The sequence below is a fragment of the Pseudomyrmex gracilis genome, unplaced genomic scaffold, assembly GCF_002006095.1.
Source record: "Pseudomyrmex gracilis isolate BER0280 unplaced genomic scaffold, ASM200609v1 scaffold_40, whole genome shotgun sequence".
Taxonomy (NCBI): domain Eukaryota; kingdom Metazoa; phylum Arthropoda; class Insecta; order Hymenoptera; family Formicidae; genus Pseudomyrmex; species Pseudomyrmex gracilis.
This window is the reverse complement of record NW_018020624.1, coordinates 692,678-716,549: the sequence shown is the minus strand read 5'-3', so window position 1 is coordinate 716,549 and position 23,872 is coordinate 692,678. Positions and strand designations below refer to the sequence as shown.

The 23,872-nt window shown below is 33.6% G+C and overlaps 1 protein-coding gene across 7 annotated transcripts in view; it reads right to left on the bottom strand.

Moving 5' to 3' along the window:
• Positions 1-23,872, bottom strand: part of LOC109852923 (fasciclin-3) — a 257,905-nt gene that overhangs the window by 13,696 nt on the left and 220,337 nt on the right. For 2 of the 7 annotated variants that reach the window (XM_020424539.1, XM_020424540.1), the window contains exons 2-8: positions 12,087-12,409; positions 11,517-11,654; positions 10,548-10,724; positions 10,047-10,231; positions 7,499-7,640; positions 6,766-6,816; positions 5,383-5,496 (exon numbers count right to left, since the gene is read on the bottom strand). In XM_020424539.1, coding sequence (XP_020280128.1) covers positions 5,383-5,496; positions 6,766-6,816; positions 7,499-7,640; positions 10,047-10,231; positions 10,548-10,724; positions 11,517-11,654; positions 12,087-12,409 — 1,130 coding nt within the window. Of the gene's footprint in view, positions 1-46; positions 732-5,382; positions 5,497-6,765; positions 6,817-7,498; positions 7,641-10,046; positions 10,232-10,547; positions 10,725-11,516; positions 11,655-12,086; positions 12,410-23,872 lie in introns of those variants that run through there. The other 5 variants (XM_020424538.1, XM_020424541.1, XM_020424542.1 and 2 more) reach the window with 4 other exon arrangements.

Sequence of the window (23,872 nt, the reverse complement as noted above, 5' to 3'; positions counted from 1 at the left end):
TATACATATATATGTATGTATGTATGTATATATATATATATATAATCTTTTATATAATTTCTTTTAACACTTTTCCTACTCGATGTCATACAATTACATTAGACATTTCAAAGAATCACATTTAAATAAGTCAATTGTATGACGTCAGTCAGAGTCATTTTACAGAGATTTATAAAATTCTCTAGGTTATATGTAATCTTATACGTCTCTCTTACATTTTAATACTGTAGCTTGCGGAGATACTACGAAGAACAAGAGGGTCAAAGTATCTTTTATCTCACTCTCGCGCGTTGTAAACAGGAATAAAAACGAAACGGCATATCGCTTGATCTTGACGATGATCACTTTCCGCAATTAACAAAAAAAATTCGCGCGTTTTCTTCCGCAAAAGTGAAACGGACAAACTTCGGTCGTTACTGGCTAGGACGTGTGAAAAAAAATGTACGGCAGCTTGATGTTCCTTCCATACGATAAAGAAAGAAAGGAAGATGACGCATTCTTCTTCTCTTTTTAAACGGGCGTGTCCGTCTTCTTTTCTTTCTCGTCGTCTTTGATGTCCGTGTGATGTCCGTTTACGTATTTGGTGCTCGCATGAATTGGATTCTCTTGGCCACCCTGCGGCACGTTTGTGATGCCCGGGTACTTGTGATCCTCGTCGTCTTCGGGCGCAATGTGCGCCTCACTTCCGGCGCCAACATCACCCGTAGTCTCCTCGTCGCCGCGACGCCTCGCTGCAACAAGCAACGCCACGATCGGTCAAGGCAAATGTGTGGATTCTATTTTTCTCTGCTGTTATTTTTCCTCTTTGTATGCTTTCTATATAAAGGCAAATTCACTTGTGTTCAAAAAGATATACCCGTCCCGACTACTGAATGTCGTTTATCTTGTCAAAGAATCAAATTGTCAAACACCTTTCTGACATTATGTTATATTTTCTCGCAAATTTCGTAACCAAGCACGAAAAGTTTACTCCCACAAGTTGCAAATTGTAGCTTTTTCTAGAGATACTCGTAAAATAAAACAAAACAAATTGATCTTCGATGTTTGTACTTGTAGTTATTGACATTATGTGTCCAGAGAGTACTGTAATATTATAATAAAAAAAAAACAATATCCACGTGTCTCTCTTTATGACTTAATACGTGTTGTATCCGTATTCTTCTACAGAATTTATTTACCTGCAGGAGTGTAACGATCATTACGCGATCAATGTAATAACGTGATAAGTCAACTATGCTGTAAGTCTCACAACTATCGCACCATGTGTCGCGTAGCTAATAGCGAGCACTTTTGAAGTGAGAGTGTGTACAGTGTGTGAAAATGTCATGATAACATCAAAGTAAAAAATATATTACTCTACCTAATATAATAAAAATATATTATTCTATCTAATAATCTATACTACTAACATTCTCGTTGTGCAGGCAAAATAATACATGAAACATTCAGTTTGCATTGCATTATGTGTTTTACAGAAAGTATAAATTATTACGAACTATTAAAAAAAAAAAATCATCATATCGTAACATTCACAGTCATCGTGATCAATTGCGATAAATCTCGATTAAAGCAAAATAAATTTTCAAATTGTTAAGCTCAAATGTTACTTGTCAACATTAGCCAATTAGCAAAGAATACTGCACACTTAATTAATCTGCGCTCGGGACAAATAAATGGCAAGGGAATTCTGAAATGACAAACATGCTTGCAGAATTCAAAAAAAAAAAAAAAAAAAAAAACTTTCAGTTCATTCCAGCTGATGTAATAAGAAACAAAATAGTAAAATGGCGACGAGTAGCGTCAAAAAGTGCGCGAAAGTAAATCGGTCTCGTGTTTCCGATTGGGAAAATCTTATCACATTTGCCTTTACCGATTTCTTATCGTTGCTTGTTACAAGAAAACAAACAAAAGAAACATTCTGTTTCTCATAAGCGTTTACTCGAATTTCGACAACAGTTTCAAGATCAACTCGTGTAGCGGAAATAGCAAAGTATAATCTTTTGTATAAATTATTTGATTGTGCAGCACTTTATAGCTCCTTTTATAGTGCGGCAGTGGTAAATAATCGTACGTTTTGTATATTTCGTTGTTATAAATGATTGAAGAAAATAATTACAAAAAAAAAAAAAACGATATACTGTAAACGATAATGTTAACAATAACATGTAGAATATAAACAGGCCATAAGACTTGCAATAAGTATATGCTTACATTACTGTTAATTATCTACGGAACAGGTACTATTGACATGCAATGGAAGTATTCGATAGTATAAATAATGTGTATCTCTATAACGAGAGATTTTTATTCACAAGAGAATAATAGCCATTGATTCGATGCAATTGTACAAAAAATGTAATCGTTAAAAAAATTTACACAGTTATATTAAAAATTGCAATCTAGTCATGTTTAGAAAAGTATACGTTTTCTGCCGCATATAACATATAGTTTAGAGGTCTTTATTCAGAATAAAATATCGGTAAATAATAATATAGATGAGTCACATAATCGCGCAGAATGACTATTATTCCACAAGATATGTATTTTACACATCTTATCTCCTATCTTTTTTTTTACGTGTTCCATATTATTATTATTAAGTCTTTTATATTTCTTTCTCGTTCATTAACATACCACACGAAACAAAATGGCTTCACGATTATTTCGCGAATACGATATACTTTTATGAGATATACATGAAAATGTGTATTAACGTCGCCGAATTTGTTCTCTAGAATGAATCATCGGAATTCTTAAATGTACTTCTACGAAATAATTACGTGAGAGTCGCGCGAATTATCGGGAAAACAGCTTTATCGGTCGATTTTAATTGTCCGAAACAGTATGTTGGCCTCGAAAAAAAAATCTCGCCGCGCGCTAAACTCTGCGGTCTCTCCGCGGTTTCTGTTGGAATTCTCGATATTGCAATACGTACTGTTATTGCGTCACTATCAGGCTGTAAATTAGACCGCATGCGAGAGAGAGATTGTGAGAATTTAAATTCAAAATATTTCTCGCTTGAAAAATCTCTATAAAATACCGAACGTCGAGGAATTAGATTTAGTTGCTTTTTAAAAATATCATAATCCTTTTAAAAAAATTTCTTTCCCTGTGAATACGTTGTATTACGTTTTTTTTTAAAAAAATCTCTCTTCACATATAAACGGAATGGCAGTATGCGACGTGTATTTCAAGTTAAAAACTATAATAGCTATAAAACGTGACAAAGAATAAGACATGAACAAAACTTGAACGCGAGATAGACGCACAATTATTGATGAAACAGATGTTTATCGATTATATATATATATACATATATATATAACACGAGTCGATGAAACGTATATCGACACATGCCAAATAAAAACTGATAATGCGGCGTAAAAATTCAAGAATATGTCGAGGTATTGCAGCAAGACGCGCGAGCGATGAAAAGCGTGAGCGAAAAGTGTGTTAAATTTGAAGGAAAAGAGAGTCTACTCTTCTCTCTAAACGAATAGACGAGTATCATGGTCGTTGATAAGCTGGACGTTGAAGATGATGGCGCGGAAGAATAAAGAGAGAGAATGTCGTGAGAAGGCTGACAAAAATGATCGCGCAGAAAAAGAGGTGACGAGCAGACGGACGGACGTACGGACGGGTCGATGATAAACGAGAACGAGCATTATTTCAGCGAGGGGTTGTGTTTTGCCCTGCCTGAGGCGACTTACCCCTGGACAGTGTCATGCCTAGAGTACGGAATCGCAAGGTAATCGCTGACGTATCTCCGTATTCTTTACTTGGCCCGACTCGCATGCTGTCCTATATCGGCGTAGTAGCGGCACAACACATAAGATATTTGTATACGTTCAGCAAAAAAAGTATGTACTTATATATACATATATATACTTAAATATATACATATGTGTAAAATAGTAAGAATATATGATAATAGCATTAAACAGCTGCTTTTCTTCCCGGAGAGCGCACTAATTAAACCCTAATGCGTATACACACGCGTCTACTGTACGTCGCGCATACTGCTGTGATATTATTATCTCGCATTTAGGCTAATCGTATATATTGCAGACTTATTACTCTGGCGTGGGATCGTAACGCAACAACAAAACAATAGTGATAAACTAGATAATAATAGTAATAATAATAATAACAACAACAGCGACAACAACAATTACGAGAATAAAGAAAATGAATAATATATATACGTGAGAGTCGTTTAATTGCATTTTGAATTTTATTTTATTATTGTTGCTGTAAAATATGTAGATCTTTGTCAAATATATTCTCTCTAACACATCGGAAGCTTTTCTCTTTTCCTAAATTGTACTCTTTATATTTATCAAACGCATGTTTACTAACATTCGTGAATGTTAGTAAACATCCGTTTGATAAATATAAACAGATGTTTACTAACATTCGTGAATGTTAGTAAACATCCGTTTGATAAATACAAAAAAAATACAAAAAAGCAGTTTTATTTAAGTAAATAGATTAAGTGCAGAACATTGTAACTTTGATATAAATAGAATAAGAGAAATAAATAGAAACGATATTATGAATATACACACAATTACCTATCTGTTTCTTTCTATTTAAACTGATATTATAGTAACTTGCTACAATTGTATTTTAATTAGTTAGTTTATCAGCTCCTTCCCTCTCTCTCTCTCTCTCTTTCTCTTTCTCTCTCTCTCTCTTATTCAATTTTATCTATTGTATTCATAAATTTAACAAATTTAGAAACAAGAGTTAGAAAAAATATAAAATATATAATTTTAGCTAAAATAAATATTTTTTTTTACACAATCACTTTAATATAATAAATAATAAATTTATTATAAACTTAATATAATCTAGGAATTAATTAAAAATATATATTAATATATATTTTATTCTATATATTTTAATATGTATATTTAAAAGATATAAAAGCTAATTTAAGAAACTTTGAAAATGTTTTGTACAGTGTTTTATAAAATATTATAATTTTCTCGCAAATACTATATGTATACACATACATGTATATGTATATATATAGCCATTCACAAATTTGATGACAGACTTTTGCTGTATCTGAGTTTTGTTAAGATACTTAACTCAAAAAAAAAAGTTCGGATTTTACCAAGCTTATCGCCTAACAAGTTAATCTTTTTTGCACAAGTAATATATTTCTTACTCGAATTTTAGAATGTTATCAACAATAGCATTGACGTTTTCGATTGCTGCGCAAACCAAATTGTTGAGAAGAACAAAAAGAAAAAATAATGTTGTGTGCTGACATAATATATATAATATGACATATATATAATACGTGGCATATATATAATCTAAAGAGAGAGAAGTTGTTTTTTAATTGAGAAAATATTTTTTTAAGTAACTCACCTGCAAAGCACCAGCGACCGGTCGCGCGTGCAAAGATTACCAAGAAAATAACGAGTACGAGCACCAAAACACCCACGACAATACCGATGATTGATCCAGCGTCCAAATCAACGCCTGCAAATTATGGAAAAAAGCTTCTTCGTTATTATAGTTTCTCGTATATATTTCATATTATATTAATATCTTGGATTGACATAATTGATAAAATCTGCTAATGTAAAAAAATGTATGTTCTTGTGAATCAATGCATTTAAACTGTTTTACTGTTTCAAAATTTTCTCTGTATCTTGTATTTCAAAAATATTCCAAACATATATATATATATATATATGAAGTTTATTGAAGGTTATCGCATATATATATAATAAAACATAAAATATATACAAGGTGTCTCAGAATTGGTGTAACATCTCTCGTAGACAGATGGTAAACGGAATGAGAAGAACTAATAAACAGCATATATTAGTTCCTTTCATTCCGTTGCTACGGCTCCTTCGCGGATCTTTGTTAATTAAGATCTCGGTAATTATTGCGAATCTAGCAAAATAGTATAGAACTTTTCGATTCAGTTTTACTCCTTCTACCTGTCTACGAGAAATGTTACACCAATTCTGAGACACTCTGTATATATGTATATATATGTATATTTTATGTTTTGTATTTACATATATATATATATATGTATATGTATATACATAACACACATAATTATTTATCAAATATGTAAGAAGTAGCGCTACTATGACACATAATAAATTTTCGTCGCTGGGATTTTAATTTTTAGTGACAGTTAAAAAAAATTTCAAAAAATAAAATATTTAATAAAAGTATAATTATTAATTTACTTGAATTTACTTTTGCTTAAGTTAAATGTTAAATGTTCTTTCTTTATAGAAGACTGTAATTGTAGTATAAAAACTGTAATTAAAATAAAAATTAAGCTTAATTATATACAATTGTATACAAAAGTTGCATGTTTGATATCTCTGTTGAGGTAAAACAATGCGTTGTAAAACGATCTCACATGAAATTAAATAAACGATTGTAATGTGAATACGTATACGCAATATTTTCATCACGCAGCGTTTCGTGCGATCTGATCGAGATTTGTCGATATCGACGGCAGAATTCGAGACTGTTTTGCATGTCGTGTGTATGCCGATGTGAAAATTGATCACTTAAATTGGTAAATTCGTCATTCAATCGATGTCAACGTATTTTCTCATTTGATCGACGTTACACTTTTAATCAAATAACGGTTATTAATTTTTCAACGCAATCATCTTTCTAAGTTTATGTCAAATCGCGTTCTGCACGGAACATCGCGTTTACGTGAGTACACAGACTGTTTATATATATATTAATGTGAAAAAATGACATTACCTAGTGCGTGCATGTGTTCGGAGAGCTTACCATAGATGCTACTGAACGGTCCTGCGAGAGCATGCGGTGAAGGATATGATTAGAGATACGCACACAAAACATAAAAACGGACGCATTATCTAGAGACGGGCGCGCGCGCGTGTGTGTGTGTGATCGATGGCGATCGTTTCGTGGCGATTGCAACAATTAATAGCGCGATTTCACGAGATCGCAATAATATAATTATAATTCTGATAATGGCGAGCAATTAGTGAACAGCCAAGTGTAAATAAAACAAAAACGGTTAATTCAAGCAATCAGAAAAAAATTATGTATACAAAGCGTGTAAAAGTGTATTGATTGCTCGCGTGTTACTCTTATCACATTTGCTGTCACATATGTCACATCAATCCGAGAATGTAGGTTAATGTAGCTTAATTGAATAAAATACACACGGAGATAATTCTACGACATAATGACAAATAAAAATAGCGTGACAAATTGCGCTTTAAATATACAGTAAAAATGGAAGAAGTAGAAAAAAGTAAGATTTTATATAAGTTAAAACTATTTCACTTTTCAACTTGTATTATTATTCGGTAACAAACTTCTATACAGTTTTTGTGTTATCAATTATCGTGAAATATTTGACGTGCTCTGACACATTTTCAATATGTATAATATGACGCGTGTATTTCTAAGTGCACGGTAACGTTGTTTGATGAAAGAAAAATGCAATTTCTCGAATACTTACCAGCTGGCTCTGAGGATGTCGACAAAACGATACGATACTCGTGCGCTCCCAAGTTGTTGTTCGCCTCCAGTACGTACTCTTTCTCCGTATCAGATTTCTGAACGCTATCAATCGTCAAAATTGCGCTCCACGCACCTCTTCCCTGCAAAACGTAAAACTGTGTTATGTATATACGTACATGCATCACACGTATACGTATGTATATAAATTCGAGCTCCCCGTCTCGCCGAACTCTTAATTTTTCCCACGTTCTATCGCTCGTTAATTTAATCTTTTAATAAAATCTTTTACAATGTCGCCGCGACATGTACACGCGAAGATACGTTCGCTGTAAAGTGTTCAAAAAGGCTTTCGCTATTAATCTTCCAAATTTGGCAGATTTTGCGAAATTCTCTTTTGCAAATGATCCGTACATTAAAAAGAAGCTAATTGATAATTATAGAGCTTGTAAAAAGATTTTTCTGTTTTTATCAAAGCTATTTAAGGTTTAATCAAATGTTTCACATTTTACTAACTTTACAACCAAATAAACACTGTGCGTGTTTTAGTTTTTCTCAATTAAACAAATTTAATTTTTATTACACGTTTTTTTGCATTTGTTTGCGTCACTTTCTTTGACATAAAAAAATAGTTTTCATTTTCTCCTCTTAAGTCCGTCAGTTTTTATTACATTCTTTCGTCGTTTCTTCTTATTCCCTTCCCCCCTCTCGTCTTTCTCTCTCTCTCTCTCTCTCGTAGTTTTCTAATTGAAAAAAAAAAAAATCTATTTGACGGTTTCCAATATCACATCGAACGTTGTTCACCGGAGTGCTATTATAGGAACGAGAGCGATATGTGTACTAGAGAACCTTTCTGGGTTCCCGTTTCTCGACCGGTTAGTAATTGCGTTTTCAAAGTGGAAACTGATTCGTATTCGTCGACGGCGCGGCACGTCGTGGCGCTCTCTGAGTCGGTTTGCCGCCGCTCAGTAGCTTCGCTGCGAGAGTTGCGACTTGCGAGAGCCGCACAAGCCTATTTGAAAGCCATTCATACGCGAATCGGTAGAGCCGAATAGCGGCGGCGGTGGTAGCGGCTTTTATTGGTTCTGGCACCACGCTGGCGTTGTTCCAGAGTGTTACGCTCGCGCGAGCGTGCCTGACCAACGCTGAAAGTTTGCGTCCGAATCGTGAGTTCCGACAAAATCATCGAACGCCATTGAGGTCGCTCCCTCCCGATCGAGGAGAATAGCTCCGTGTCATTGAATTGCACTCGGTTGTGTGGTCGCGCGCGTGCCGCTCGATTAACGCTTCGGTTCTCTTCTCGCGTTCTCGAGATTGCAAGCTTGCTGTTTGCTCATAGATAGTTTTGCTACCTTTGCGATCTTTCGCCGCGAGCAACTGAGGTTGATTGAATGACACGTGAAACGTTCAATTTTGAATAAACAGACAAGTTTTCGGAAGAATCAAAGGACGCAGAAGGAAAGACAAAACACAAGCAGAAATGTGTATGAATTATCTTTATTTGTATCTTCATCAAATTGCTTGCGTTCATGTTTCGTAAAAACGTGGTTTGTTTTATTTATTTCACGAAAAACAAATCTGACAAATATTAATTATCAGACAACATAGAAAAAGATCTAGATCTTAAAAATTTTGATTTTTATTTACTTTCACCTTTTTCTTTAAATCAATTTAACAAACGGATTCTAAGAACGTGACTAACATTCGGAAAAAACAAACAACGCTTTCGACTATATCCGCTCCGTTCATCGATAATCGCGAACTAATTAAAATGTGTAAGTTGCGAAAGATCAAAACAAATTTATTTAAACCTTACAATAAAAAACTACTAGAATGAACAAACCACTTCTTGTTAAGCGAAACAAACATCTTTGCGCCGCTTGAGGACTTTCGTTGCTTGCGATAGCGCGCTTCGTCGATCAATTCCGCCGTGTCTGAATTCAATGGAATTTCATTACAGCACTGTGCTCCATGTCCGCTGTCACACAGGTGCATGGAGAATGCATCGGGTGAGCGGTAAATCGAGGCTCGGCCGCCGAGTTACAGCGCAATATTGGATTTCTGTTTCATTTGGTTTCAGTCGATCTTCCTTTTCACCACCAATTATTTCTTGACGCCACGTATATACATTTCTTTTCCGAGTCGTGCGTTATCAGTCACCGCCGTTTCAAGCTCGAGTCCAAAACAAACCACACCACGCTTTAACGTTTGCTCAACGCTCTCTACGTTTCGTCTAATCGAGTTGCCAACTGCATTTTTATCTCCGTTTGCATTAGTCTCGACGCAACAAAAGCATTAAAGAACAGCCAGCAAACCAAAATACTTAATAGGTGATTTTGTTCAGTAAAATTTCAACGAGTATGTCATAACTGACAAGAGAGAGAGAGAGAGAGAGAGAGAAATTTGTTTCTATTTATTTCCAGAAAATTATGAATATTAATATAATCTATCGTTTTTTTCTTTTTGTATCAATTGTAATATTAAAAGTGATAATTTATCGATATTCTTTATAATTAAAGATGCTTTATAATTAATCAAAATAAACTTACCATATCGACGGCGGTTGAAGTTTCCAATCGACCGCTCTCATCAGGACGACCTTCCTGAATCCTCTCGTTATTCACTCGCCATGTGAAGCTTGGCCTAGGATTCGCATTAATAGTGACATTGATAATTCCTTGTCTGCCAATAACGTATCCGAAACGTTGAAAAGTGTTTTCTGGTTGGGGTGGATCTAAGCCGAAAATAATAAGTTCTTTTTAAAAATTTGTTACTTTAAAAAAACATTTTCTGTAAAAGTTTTGTATATATTTTTTTAAAAAACACTGAATAGATTCAATACAAGTTAGGTATTGACACGAAAAATCTAAATCAGAGAACAACAAAGAGAGAGAAAGAGAGAGAGAGAGAGAGAGAGAGAGAGAGAGAGAGAACAAATAAAATGAAAAATATATATAAAAAAGGAAAAAGCAATAAACAACTCGAAGACTTTACGAAATAACGCAAATACGTGAGAAATTGCTAGGTATATTTTAAAACCGATAACTTACATTCTACATTAAGTTCCAATGTCGATTCCAAAGGCTTGTCAAGAGCAATATGATTAGCTACGCAACGAAGCATTTTGCCGTTGTCTTTCCAATCCAAACTGCGCGACGCATTCTGTATAGCCAGAGAATTGTCTTTCATGTTCGCCTCATAAACGTCGTAACCAATTGGCTCATCATCTAAATATTCAAAGAATACAACGTATCTCCACATATATTTTCTTTTTAAATATATTATATATATTTTATATTTTATATAATATATACACACATACGCACACATTGTGCTCTCTATAATCTTTGATTGAATAATGCGTATTACTCTTATGGATAATTAAGAGAGATATCCAAGATTTATTAAGTTTATTTATTAAGTTTATAACAAATTCTTTTCTTTTTTAATAAAGAAGAATCAAACGCGTGTTATACTCAAAAATATCTAAACAAAAAATTTTTCTTTGAAATTCCGAGCAATGTTTATTTATTGCATGATATTGCTTGTCGCACGATATTCATTATTATATTGAGTATTTCATATATAAATCGTAAGAGGCAAACCAAGCATTCTATATATGAATTTTAGAATTAAATTTAATTCGAATTTCCACATGTAGTAATTTGCACGTTTAAAAGAAGTAAATAAATAAATATATATATATATATAATGGCACGTAAATTTGGCATATTGGCTCGTATCAGCCTTTATATACATTTTCACGAGCTTTTAAATTGTTGACTGCTTATGTTTATTTCAGATAAAATTCTGTTTTTACTTCATTTTGACGTTCAATCTTTTAATCGATAAATTAAATCTATTTAACGCTACTTTTGAAATATTACTTTTTGATTTAGTTAAAATTAATGAGTTTAATTCTACAGTCTTATTACGTGGAGTGTGTGGATATGGCAACAATAACCGATATTATAACAAAAATAACACTTTTTTTCTGAGAAATATTAATAAATACAAACCAAGAAATAGAGTAACATTCGCTGCTGGTCGTCCATCCGAAGCGCTGCAAGTGATTTCCACTTTTTCTCCATTTCTGAACGTGGGGTTTTGATTAGAAAATCCGTGGTTTGTGTAGAGCAGGGGTTTCTTTGGTGGTTCTAAGAAATAAAAGTGAAAAAACTTCAAATTGCTCCATTGTACATATCAATCGGACACAAACTGCATCTTTTTTATCATGTTATTATCATTTATAAAATTTTATCATTTATAAAATTTGGATGACTTGAAATGAATTTTTATTTCACGACATTTTCTCGCACTAAAATAAACAACTTTTTGAAGAAATGTTTATTAATCATGTTTGTGTTTACTTCACACCATGCAATCAGACGTTTTATTATTTATTTGCTTCCGGACATAAATATATAAATTTTCAGTGATAGCAATAAAATTCATCATATACTTAAAATTGAAACAATAAACTAAAGTTGTACATAAAATAGACTATTTTCTCATTTTTGTCATTATTCAATATGACCTCCGAGATATGAGAAGGTGCGTCTTAGAAGAAATGGCACAGTGAGACTCACTCGCAACAATAATCTTCAGAGATGCAGTTTCTTCTTGTCGAGAGTCAGAAGCGGTTAAGGAGCATTTAAATATGCCATCGTAAGTTTCCTTCACTTTGGCAATACTGACGCCGCATTCGCCGGCACGTATACCATTGCCGTAATATCGAATACCATCTTCCGATGGTGCATCGTCTGGCGACAGCACCATAGCATTACTTTCACCAGGTATCTCTACGCGGCAAACGCGAAGCGGTCGACTGATTTTACACAGAATCTGCAAAGTCTCACCGACTCGCACAGCTGTTTCTCTTTTCGGGTCGATGTCTACCGTAATCGATGCTGAAAACAAATAAACGTACGAATTAATTAAAATAATAAACATATTATTTAACAGTTTGATATTTATGTTCAACACATTTTCCTATATTTAATCTGTCAGCATAATTAAGAAAAAACAGATTAGTTGCTAAAAGTAAGAAATATCACATTGTCGTTATTTTTATATCACATATACGCTTCCGAAAGAATTCAAATAGTTAAAACAAAATAAAAAAAAGAGCAAAAAAGAAGAAACATTAGTGGGAAAATTTAGAGAACATAATAAACGCCGCGAGCATCCGATAAAATATCGAGAAGGAGATTCGCACAGACGAAGATGCCGCGTCCACGAAAGATCTACGAGACAAAAAGAAAGTTGATTAAGTCTCCATCTGCACTACTTCTATCATCCCCGTGTATCTTTCTTATCATAGTTCATATCGGAAACGGGCGAATACTTTTTCGTCTTCCTATCCGTTCTTTCGTCACTACAACCTCCCCGCACAGCATGCTGATAAGTACATTTAATTCCTATGTTGCATGTTGACGTCGGTATATAGCTTCGTTTGTTGTTGCAAAATATATAAGATATTAGAAAATGGATAGCGCGCACTTGTGGCGGTCTCTAGTAAAACATCAAATAAAGCGAGACACAGAAATAAAATATAAAACAATTCTTTTTCGTGTATTAACATTAATGTACAATAATTAGAAGAAATATATCCAATAGTTATTTTTATTTTTCTAAACTTTTGTTGTAGTTTTGCGTAAATTGAGCGCATAATTGTCGACACAGATCTGTTCTACTTCAACATTATTTGCGTCGTCATTTGTTGATTCAGCTTGTCACACGAGTTTTCGTGAATATAATTCTTAAAACACAAACTTCTGTATACACAATGTACAGATATTTGACACAAACCTGATATAACAAAAATGATAAAGAAACTTTACATTAAGCATATTCTCATTATGTAACAAGTCTTTAAATATTAATGCTATTTAATATGCGCTCACATATCGTTGTTAGTTCGGTAACGTGACAATATTGTAACGGCCGACGTTATAACATAATTTTAATATTCATTACGTATAATGTACGTGACACCTATTTCTGATAATTAAAACATGTTTTGCCAAAACTGTATAATATGCACAGGATAGATATATATATACATATTTTGGAAGTAGTTTTAATTGGAGAGAGACATTTGTCGAATTGTGTTAAAACAGAACAAGAAAGTTTAAGCTTTCTTGACATAAACAAGTCTGAGCTCTTATCGCTCTTATAAAGTCTTCTTTGCGTCTATATTTTATATCTTTAGGGTTACTAAAGATAAAATATACTATAAAATATAATCTTTAGTAACTTAATAAATAAAATATAAACGTTTGTTCTTAAAAAATCCTCTGAGAAAGAGGCGACGCGACGCGACACGACGCGCCGTTTGATCGTATCGATTTCCGCGCAACTTTGGGACGTGGCATGTCATCGGCGAAACGAGATACGGCGACCGATCTCATGCACGATGCTATTATGATAATGCACTCGAAGAAATATGATAAACTGGGCGTGGCACGAGCAACGACTACCATATTTCATCTCGTCGACCAGCGACTACACTTACTAGCTCCAAGAGAAGAAGCAACTAAATTCGAATTTATCAATTTTAATATATATTTCTGCCGTTGCTATCTAAACGCAAATCTAACGAAAAAAATAACGCGCTTAAGTCTAAATGAAATTCCCAAGATCGCACTTGTTGGAAAGTAATTATTTACACAACACTACATTATAATAATACGTATTATTATATTATGCAGTGAAATTTTAAGGCTAATTAGAACATAAATACGGTAGTTTGATGTGTTATTTATTCGATATAAAATGTAAATTTAACTAAAGTTTCGACTATAAAATGTGTTCTTCTTCCAAATGTTACAAAATAAGTTAGATAATAATGTTAATCGAAGCAACACAGTGCAGACAAAGTCAAAGTCGCTGACTATGTCAAAATGATTGTCGTCGTAGTAAAGTAATTTCAACACACGTTAGAAAGACCAACCACATTCCATGGTCAAAACGTTTGTTAAATTTACATTTTATATCGAATAAATAACACATCAACACACAATCTACCATATTCGTGCTTCAATTAGCCTTAATTTCACTGCATTTGGATAATTTGAAGCCTGAATTACCACATTACTGTATCATATTACCGTATTATAATAATACACGTATGTATAGCTATGACTTTGTGTCAAAACAAAATTTGCATCTTTAAAACAAGTTAATATTTAAAGTTTTTTTCTATACAAAAAGAGAGTTCGTTACGCACACGTTTATGCCATCTTGGAAAGCCGTGTATTATTTAAAAAAATGCATCTTGGCCTTGTTGTTTTTCTTCTCCAAAAAAAAAAAGAGTGTTCTATTAGTACTCAAGTACTAAAATATTGAACCGATATCACCGCGATTTCTCGTGTATTTTGTTGTTCCGATGCGCGACACAATTGTAGATCTTCTATGTATATCCGTATTTTCTTTTATGTATCCGCATTCATCGACACATTTTTCCATTTAGATGCGTTCAAATGTGTTTTTTGTGTACGCGCGCTGATGTTTCGGTTCACGGCGTGGGATTCAATGGGTTCGTTAGAATCGTTGTGTGTGGTTTTATGACACGATGCGAACCTTTAAATGCACTAAAAAGCACATCCGAAAAAGTGCTGTTTTCTGGTATTGTCGGTGTTTTTATATTGTTTTTTTTTTTTTTTTTTTTTCAGCACTTCAATGTGCGGAATACTCTTTTGTTTCGCTATTAATCGCGACATACTTTCGCTTTTTACAATAATTTACGATTCGTGTATAAATTAAAGACTTAAGTCAATTTGTTCGCGTTGTGACATTTTGTGTGTATGATAACATCGTCTTTTCTAATAATTTTATACTTCTCCAATCTGTTTTTATTTAAGAAACATTATCATACAATATCTATTTGTATTTATTATATATTTTTCCGCTCGTGAAAATCCATAAATGAAAAGTAGGGCTAATACGAGTCGCAAACAGGGTGTCCGTGTTTTAATAAGTTGTTAAATTTTAACGTCAAACGTTTCGATCCGTATTAGGTTCTTTTTCTGTAACTATCTTAACGTCAAAAAATTTAACAAATGTTTACGGCTCGTATTTACTCTATTTTTCATTTGTTTCATTTTTATTTATTTGGTTCACATTTTCTTTTTTCTCTCCAGCTTTCAATAAAATTTGTTTTTGTGTACAATTACACAAATTTATGATGTGATTTATAAAGTGTTGTTCCTCGTTCCGATATGGTGTGCGAACTGTCAAATAATCACAGAACAATTAATTCCATACGATTTTCCGTTTATCAATTTTTTATACACAGCTGATATTACGATTTAATTTTTCCAGAAAATCGAACCAATCGTCTGTTTCGTATATGCCTGCATTGTAGAACACACATTCCTGAAAACCGCAGAAACATATACGATAATTTGTGGACATTGCGCGCGCCACGCATCTCATTACAATTATGAAATTAAAGTACTAGACTGTTTGTTACATTGATCAAACGAGCAATTATATATATATATATAGTAGTTTAAATATATTTTCATTTAATTGCAGTAGATAAAGTTCGTTACAAATAGAATTATGCAATTTTAAAATTGCAGGATCTGTAGATACACATATATGTATATATACATAAAAACACACACACACACATACACTAAATATGTATATATAATAGATATATATATATATATATATATATTTTTTGTTTTTTGGTTTTTTGAACCGCTAATTTAATTTATCCGAAAGCGGATATCTTTTATCTATATATTTTTTGTACACACGCCACGCTGCGAAGTAAATATAATGGCAAATACTGCGCCTTCGCACCTCGGTATTCTATATCCGCTCACCATTATTGACTCTTCCTCGATTCTTTGTTCTTCTTCGCAGAACGCAGCGATAACGCGACGAAAATAATCTTACTCTGGCTACCCGGCATGCAACATGCCGAAGCAATTTCGCAGCGATTTCCAATTTTCTCGGATGGCTTGTATCCCCCCCCCCTTCTCACTCCACTCGTGAAAGAAAAAGAGAATAAAAAAAACGCAAAACTGGGAGCATCTCGAATTGAAAGCAGAAAACACGAATTTTTAAATACGCATTTATTTTGTTCAATCATGTGCATTTTTTGAACCTGTGACATTCAGAACAAACCGTGTTAGATACAATAAAGTGACAAAAAGTTTTAGGATATTTAAGATAATTTTATAGAGTACACTATTACATTATTTTTTTCATCATAAACTAGAAAAAATCAATCAAGAATAAACGCATATGTAATTAAAAAAAAAAAACTAAATAACTAATAAACGTATTGAGTCATTAAGTATGAAACTTGACAAATATATATATATATATATATATAATATATATAATAAATATAAATGTATATTTATTTATCAAGTTTCATACTTAATGACTTAATATATCTCTAGATAGTTTTCTGCAATTTTGTTGATACAAGTATAATAATACTTATATCAATGAAAGCACACAGATATTTCTGTGATCGATTAATTTAAGCAAATAGAATATATTGCATATACACATCAGGTTTTATGATGCTTCGTTTGTCGATAGCATTTTGCGGATATACCGCAATCCGACCGAGTTAACCTGATATCCATTGTGGTTGCCATGGTCAGACAAAACTGTCATGATGCTCGCAAACTCGTTTCCGTGTTATTGGATGCATTTATCAGATCTCATACTTCAATAACGATTGAAGCAACACTTGAGCTTAGATAGAAGTAAAACGATTAAAATAAAAAAAAAAAAAAAACAAATCAATTTTAATATCTCACATTTATATACCTAATTAATTTTTTGTTCTGAAGCGCTCTCGTCGTATCGTAATTCAAAGCCGCGGTAAATTTAAGACTACTGTGGATTTTATATGTTTTAATTTGTTGCGCTCTAAAGTAAACTTAATTTGCTCCAGAGTTTTGCTACGCCACGCTACACACTCGCTAATTAGTCATTAATGAGCAGTAACTTGTATCACGATTTAGTCGTGGAAATCAATATAACGATGTGCCCGCGAGTGTGCAATTACACGTATGTAGGTACAATTTTGGCCGGCGGCACAATCAAGACAAATATTTGAGATTGCACGATCAATCTGTTTAAGCTGGATCAAGATTTAATGATCAAATAAAAGTTATTAATTCATGATTGAACAATCAATTTGTTGTGTGAGATCAAAGCGAAATATACTTAAATATCACATTTTATTTTTTCAAAAAAGAAAATATATAAATATAAATACATACACTGATACGTATAAGCATTTTTTATTATAGTTTCTATTTCTCAAATATTAGCTTCTTTTCTTGTATTACATTATTCTAAATATCAAGGACGTTAAATTTTTTTTTAAATATAAAAATATGAAAAAAATATAAAAATATGATTATAAAACAGAAGAAACGCTTTTCTTTTCGTCACTCCCTACGTATAATCCCGTAACTCCAAAACGCAAATTTTAGAGGAGAGCAGTTTAAAAGTTTAAACTTAATTTAGTTTGTCGCAATATAAATTTAATTTCAATTAGGGGAGTATTTGGGATTTCTCATATACGAGATGCAAGTATAGCATCCAATATGAATTTTAGAATTGTTATTTCAATTCGAATTTCACGTGTAAAAAATTTACATGTGAACACGTATATATGGATATATATACACGTATAATTTCCGCACAACACCTAGCGAACGGCTTTCATGACCGAATATATTAGTTTAGAAACTTCAGAGCCTGAAAAGATTCTTTAATTGTTTAAAAGTTTAAAGCTTCATATAGTTTCTCTAATTAAGAGATCTTTCGGTTTTAAATTTTTACCTTACTTATGAATATTTTTTTTTAATATTTGGTGACCATAAAGAACATGACTTTCTAAGTGTCACCATGCATTAAAATCTCGTATGTGACATTTATGTAATTATACGTAGGGAGTGACGTTTTCAAGATTGATCATATTTGTTCAATTTGATTAAAAAATTGCATGTAATATAGAGATTCTAAATAGAGCGGACAAATTTGCGGCTTTAGCCGCTTTGACAAGAAAGAATCGATCTCTTTCCTCACGTTCTGTATTCGAATTGAGTGAAAAAAACCACGCTTTTTTGAAGTAGATCACATGGAAGTTCGTTCTTGAAGTGAGAAAAAGTTGATTGCGGTCAAAGAGTTTGACTTGCGTCCGCGACACGACTTGCGATGTATAGCGCCGCGCTTCCGTGTTTCAAGAAAGAAACGCGCTTTTCCAGCGAGTCTCGGTTGAACGTCAATTTCGGCTCGACATCCGTAAATCCGCGCCGAGATTAAGAGCGGTTTACACCACAGTGAACCAACTCATCGCGTTGCCGCTTCTTTCTTCCATCTCTTTTCTTCTCTTGTACTGCACTTCTCGTTTCCTTCGGCGAGAAAACCGTCTGCGGAAAGACGGTATACCTTCACGGGGCATCGATACTGGCAGAAGCATCTCCTCCTCTTTCTTCTTCTCTCGACTACGACGACGACGAAAGCGTAAATCGATTTCTCTAGGTCGATGATGACGTTGGAATTCAGTTACGCAAACCGGATTTTGTATTAAATAACTATCGGTCGACGACCCTATTGGATCTCTCTATCTAGCGCTTCTTCCTCTCTCCTATCATGTCGAAAAAAACAACTAACGCCTATCTCAAAAACGATTAATATCTCAAAAGCGACTAATAAATTACGAGTTATCAGAGAGCTTTTAAATTCAATGATAATTAGGATTTTGTATAATTAGGATCTTAGCTGCAACTCCTTGCGCGCTACACTATTCTGACAAATATTCGTTTTTTTTACAGAAAAACATATACTTAAATTCCAAGAAATGTAATCATTGTTGTTTCTATCACACACAAGATGTGGCTATTAAATACCTTCAAACTGATTTTGTGGTTACATCATAACTTTATTAAAATATAGTTCTGTATGTACATACAATTTAAATGTTATCACCTTCAATGTCTTCTTCTCTGTCTACATATCTCTCTGCAATCGAATTTTTTATGTTCAAAACACTGCTGGAGTCCATTTCTACTAGGACTTTTGGTATTTCTGTACCGTACTTGCTTTGATCGTCTTCACAAAGCAAATATCCTGCAGCGTACTTTTAATGTTTGAGAATAAACAACAAATCACATGGCGTCAAATCTTGTTGACTAAAAGGAGTTGTTTTAACCACTCATCGCTAAAAATACAAAACCGCTGTTAATCCGCTGTTCAGTTTTTCATACTCGACATAATACCGACAACAGAGCAAAAACATATTCACTAAAAATGATACGCTAATTAACTGGCTCGGTTCTAAAAATAGACTCGTTAGTTGCGCGAAAGTTAATTGTCTGCCAACTCCTATCCCCGTTTTAATACTTTATTTTTAGTTGTTAGCGCGCGCAATTCAGTTATTTAACAACCACCATGTACATTTAACGAATTATTCGTTTTAAATGTTGAAGTATCTTCAGTCAGAAAAGAATGTAGATAATTTTCAGTAAAATTTTTTAATTTTGTCTTTACCGGGAGAGCATCATATAATAACTGTCTGATATACGTCGCGATATTATTTCACTCACCTTCACTCATGTATTGTCGTACGCGAAACATCGATGCGATCTCTATTGTTACAGAAGTTTGGAGAAGCGAACGCACGTGTCTCTTGTTCTTAAGAAACGTTATCTATACGCGCTACCATTTGTAGCTGTGACGTTACAATGTAAACAATAACGGCTAAATTAGCTTTCACGCAGCGCAACTTTCTATCAAGTTAATGCTGCTTGTTCAACACAAAGCCGCATAGAATTAAGCAATCAAATTGAAAGAAAATATAATAGCGCACGGTAAACACTCAGATAAATAACATAATTGAAACACACGTTTGAAAAAATATTGTTTTATATATTTTTCTTTTTTCTACGATTAAAGTAAATAAATCGAATTTGACTCACAACAAATCGTATATTGTAAATTCAAAACTTTACACAAAGATAAATCGGATTATACTGAAAAAGCGGAATATATATATTGAAAAATGGCGTTAGTAAAAATATTGAAGTATATCAAAGTAAAATATCCGGAAAACTGATTCAAACTGAACGAATTGAATTGCAACATAAAATTAAATCATCCTTCAAAAATTCAGTTGAGCTAAGCGGATCAAGCTATTGATTGAAAAACAAAGTGCTGAAATATAACAAAAGAGAGAGAGAGAGAGAGAGAGAGAGAGAGAGAGAGAGAGAGAAAGAGAGAGACACGCGGGCACTAGTTAAAAATACTTCTACAACTGCAAAACTCAATCCCTCAAGTGTTTAATCGAAACAGTAAAACGAATCGGAGTTTATATTCCGTCCGAGTTAAGCGACATATCGAATCCGGCTGCGCACGTGCGATCATCAGTGCGATCTTAATATCGGCCAAACATTTATTGTCAAAATGTGATCTTAGGTAGATCGCGGCTTCTCTAAAGTGCATATAACCCTAATGCGGCGTGACCGCTTATTCTGGTACAATCATCGTCGTCCGATATTCCAAGTTGGCCGACTTAGTAGCAAACTTTAGTCGAACGTCTCGGCTTTAAAGTAAAGTCGGTTTTGCCAGCGCGCAAAGCTGTTTACGCTTTTCCTTCGCGGAAATCTTATCTCTAAGCAAATATGCTTTGCAATTCAATGAGATTTCAATTATGCTAAGCTAAAGATAATCGCAGTGTATATTGGCAAGTATCTTTATAGCTTGAAAAGAATTTTCGCGCGCGGGATTACGATTGATAAATCTATGCTGCGAGATTTGTTGTAGAAATCTCGGTTTCCGCGCGCACGCGGAAATTCGCGTTTCTCTCCGATGAGAGCTCGCAAAGAAATATATACCGCCGCGGCTAAAGTTTCGTTTGAGAGAAAGTCGAGGCAAAGCTGCTGAGAGCAACTTATTAACTAAGCAAGAAACAATACCACATTCAGTCGGCTAATCCGCGATTTTACCGCGGATTACCGATGTCTTCCTTCGTGTTCGCGTTTTGTTTTCCATCTTCCTTCCCCCTCGCGCGACAAAGCGCGCGAGAGTACCGCAATCTCTCGAAGGCGCGATTCCAAAGTAACATTCTCTTCCGATATTGTTTCGGTGCAATAAGTATCAAGTTACGAAGAAAAAGCGTAGATATTTTACTTTCCAACAAATAAAACGGATAAAAAAGTTAAACCTGGTTGTTGTCTGTGTGTGGTGTAATCGCATAAAATGATATATATTATTTTTATTCTCCTTTTTTTCCTCTGTAACTTTTCCCCGCTCTTGTGTCTCATCTTTGCCGTTCCATAAACTTTTGCGAGAAAAAAAAATTCGAGATATATTATAGTAAAACTATATTACATTAAAAATACTATCAAATGATATATTTGTAAAAAACTGAAATTGACAAAATATTGAATATTTGTGGATCAAGAGTAACTCAGTATTCTTTGCGATGCAAACGGACAAAATTGACGATCGGATTAACGAAAGAGTTTTACATTGTCGATGAGAATATACTTGGGCGCGATTTGAATTTCAAGCTTGTTCGAGTACCTGACATGAATGGAAAATAGGCGAATTAAAAGAGATTGGCCGGAACGTATATTCTCTGTAGAATTAAATTCTGGGATTTTTTTTTTTTTAACTCAAGTAGGTAATTCTACCTAGGTTTCAACTCATTCATATGTTAACTTACAAAAAAATATTTGTTCTGCAATCATGTTAAAGTGATTAAGAGTTAAAAAGACAACTCCCTTATTATATATACAGGGTGTCCCAGAATTGGTTTAACATCTCTCGTAGGCAGGTAGAAGGAATAAAACTGAGGTGAAAAGTCCTATACCATTTTGCTAGATTCGCAATAGTTACCGAGATTTTAATTAACAAAGATCCGCAAATAAGCGTGCATCGGGCTGTCTTACGCGCGTAGATGTTAAACCAATTCTGGGACACCCTGTATGTATATATATATATATCTTTCCTTTCCTCTTTTTAATACGTGTCTTTTCTAATAAACGTCCTTAATTAAGATAAAGATCCGCATGTCACAGAAATCTCGGTAACTATATCGATAATTCAATTGTCTCTTGTATCTGTCATTAAAGAAGATTGTTCTAAAACAGCAAGAGAATCGCTTTTTTTCCGTATCTTTTGATCCATTTACGGTAAAGAGATTGATAGGAATTACTTTGCGGTCGGATTTCCCGTCGCACTTTCTTGTTTAGTCGTGAATTCACAATTGGAATTTGGAAATTGCCAATATCGGATGGAAGCGACGCGAGAGAAAAATAAGACACGATATAGAAAACGAATTACACAACACGTACACAAAAACGAATTACTAACCGCCACTGCGGCATTGATCGTCACGGCTACAAAAAAAAAGGACGAGACTTCAAAAATCTCAACGTATGGCCATGACTGAGAATCATCTCATTTTGAACATGGCGCAAAGCCTTCGTATAGTTCAAGTCTCTCTTAATGAAGGCGGCTCTTTCTTTTCTTCGTTGCTCATCTCTCTACCCTTCAAACTGCACTCTAGTCCGCGTCCGTTCACCATCCGCGTTTTTTCACGAGCCTGTCATTTTTTTTTTTTTTTCTGTTTCTCGTTCTTCCGCACACCCTGCTCGTCTCCGGTCTGCATATCTGTCTACGCAACGTTCTTTGAACAAAACGATGGTGCAAGGAGTACCGCGGAGTGAATGTTATCATCACACCGCCAGATCACAGTTTGAAACACCACAACGAAAGATCCCACTGAACAGACCCCATCCAGAATAATTAAAAAACTTGCACTCCAACATGTTGGTTAGAATTATGTATTATGTAGAGTACCTGTATACGTACTTCTATGTAGAGAGTATATCTATATATTTTATGAATTTATTCTAATCATACACAAAAATATACGTATAAATAGGATGACCATTACGAATGTGTTTAAAGTAAAAGATAGTTATTTTTCAACAAAACGAAATAAAAGAAACGTTATTTTCAGGTAGATGATATTTATCATTTTTATTACAATAATATATATAATATATATGTATATGTATTGTATATTAATTAAAATTAATTCAAATTATTATGCGTAATAATTTAACTTAAAACACATTTCGCATATTATACGTATCCAGCGTATGTTTCTTAATGCACTTATTATTTCTATATTATTTTTTAATTACAATTTTTTATTTTGAATCATTAACACATTCAGAAGAGAGACTCAACAGGAATCGAAACGTGTGAAATGTTTTTAGATTAACACGTGTCAGGATGTTCATCTAAAAATATTTCACATCGTATTTTAACAAAAAAAAGCAAGTACACAGTTTGTCCGGAAAGTTCCCGGACT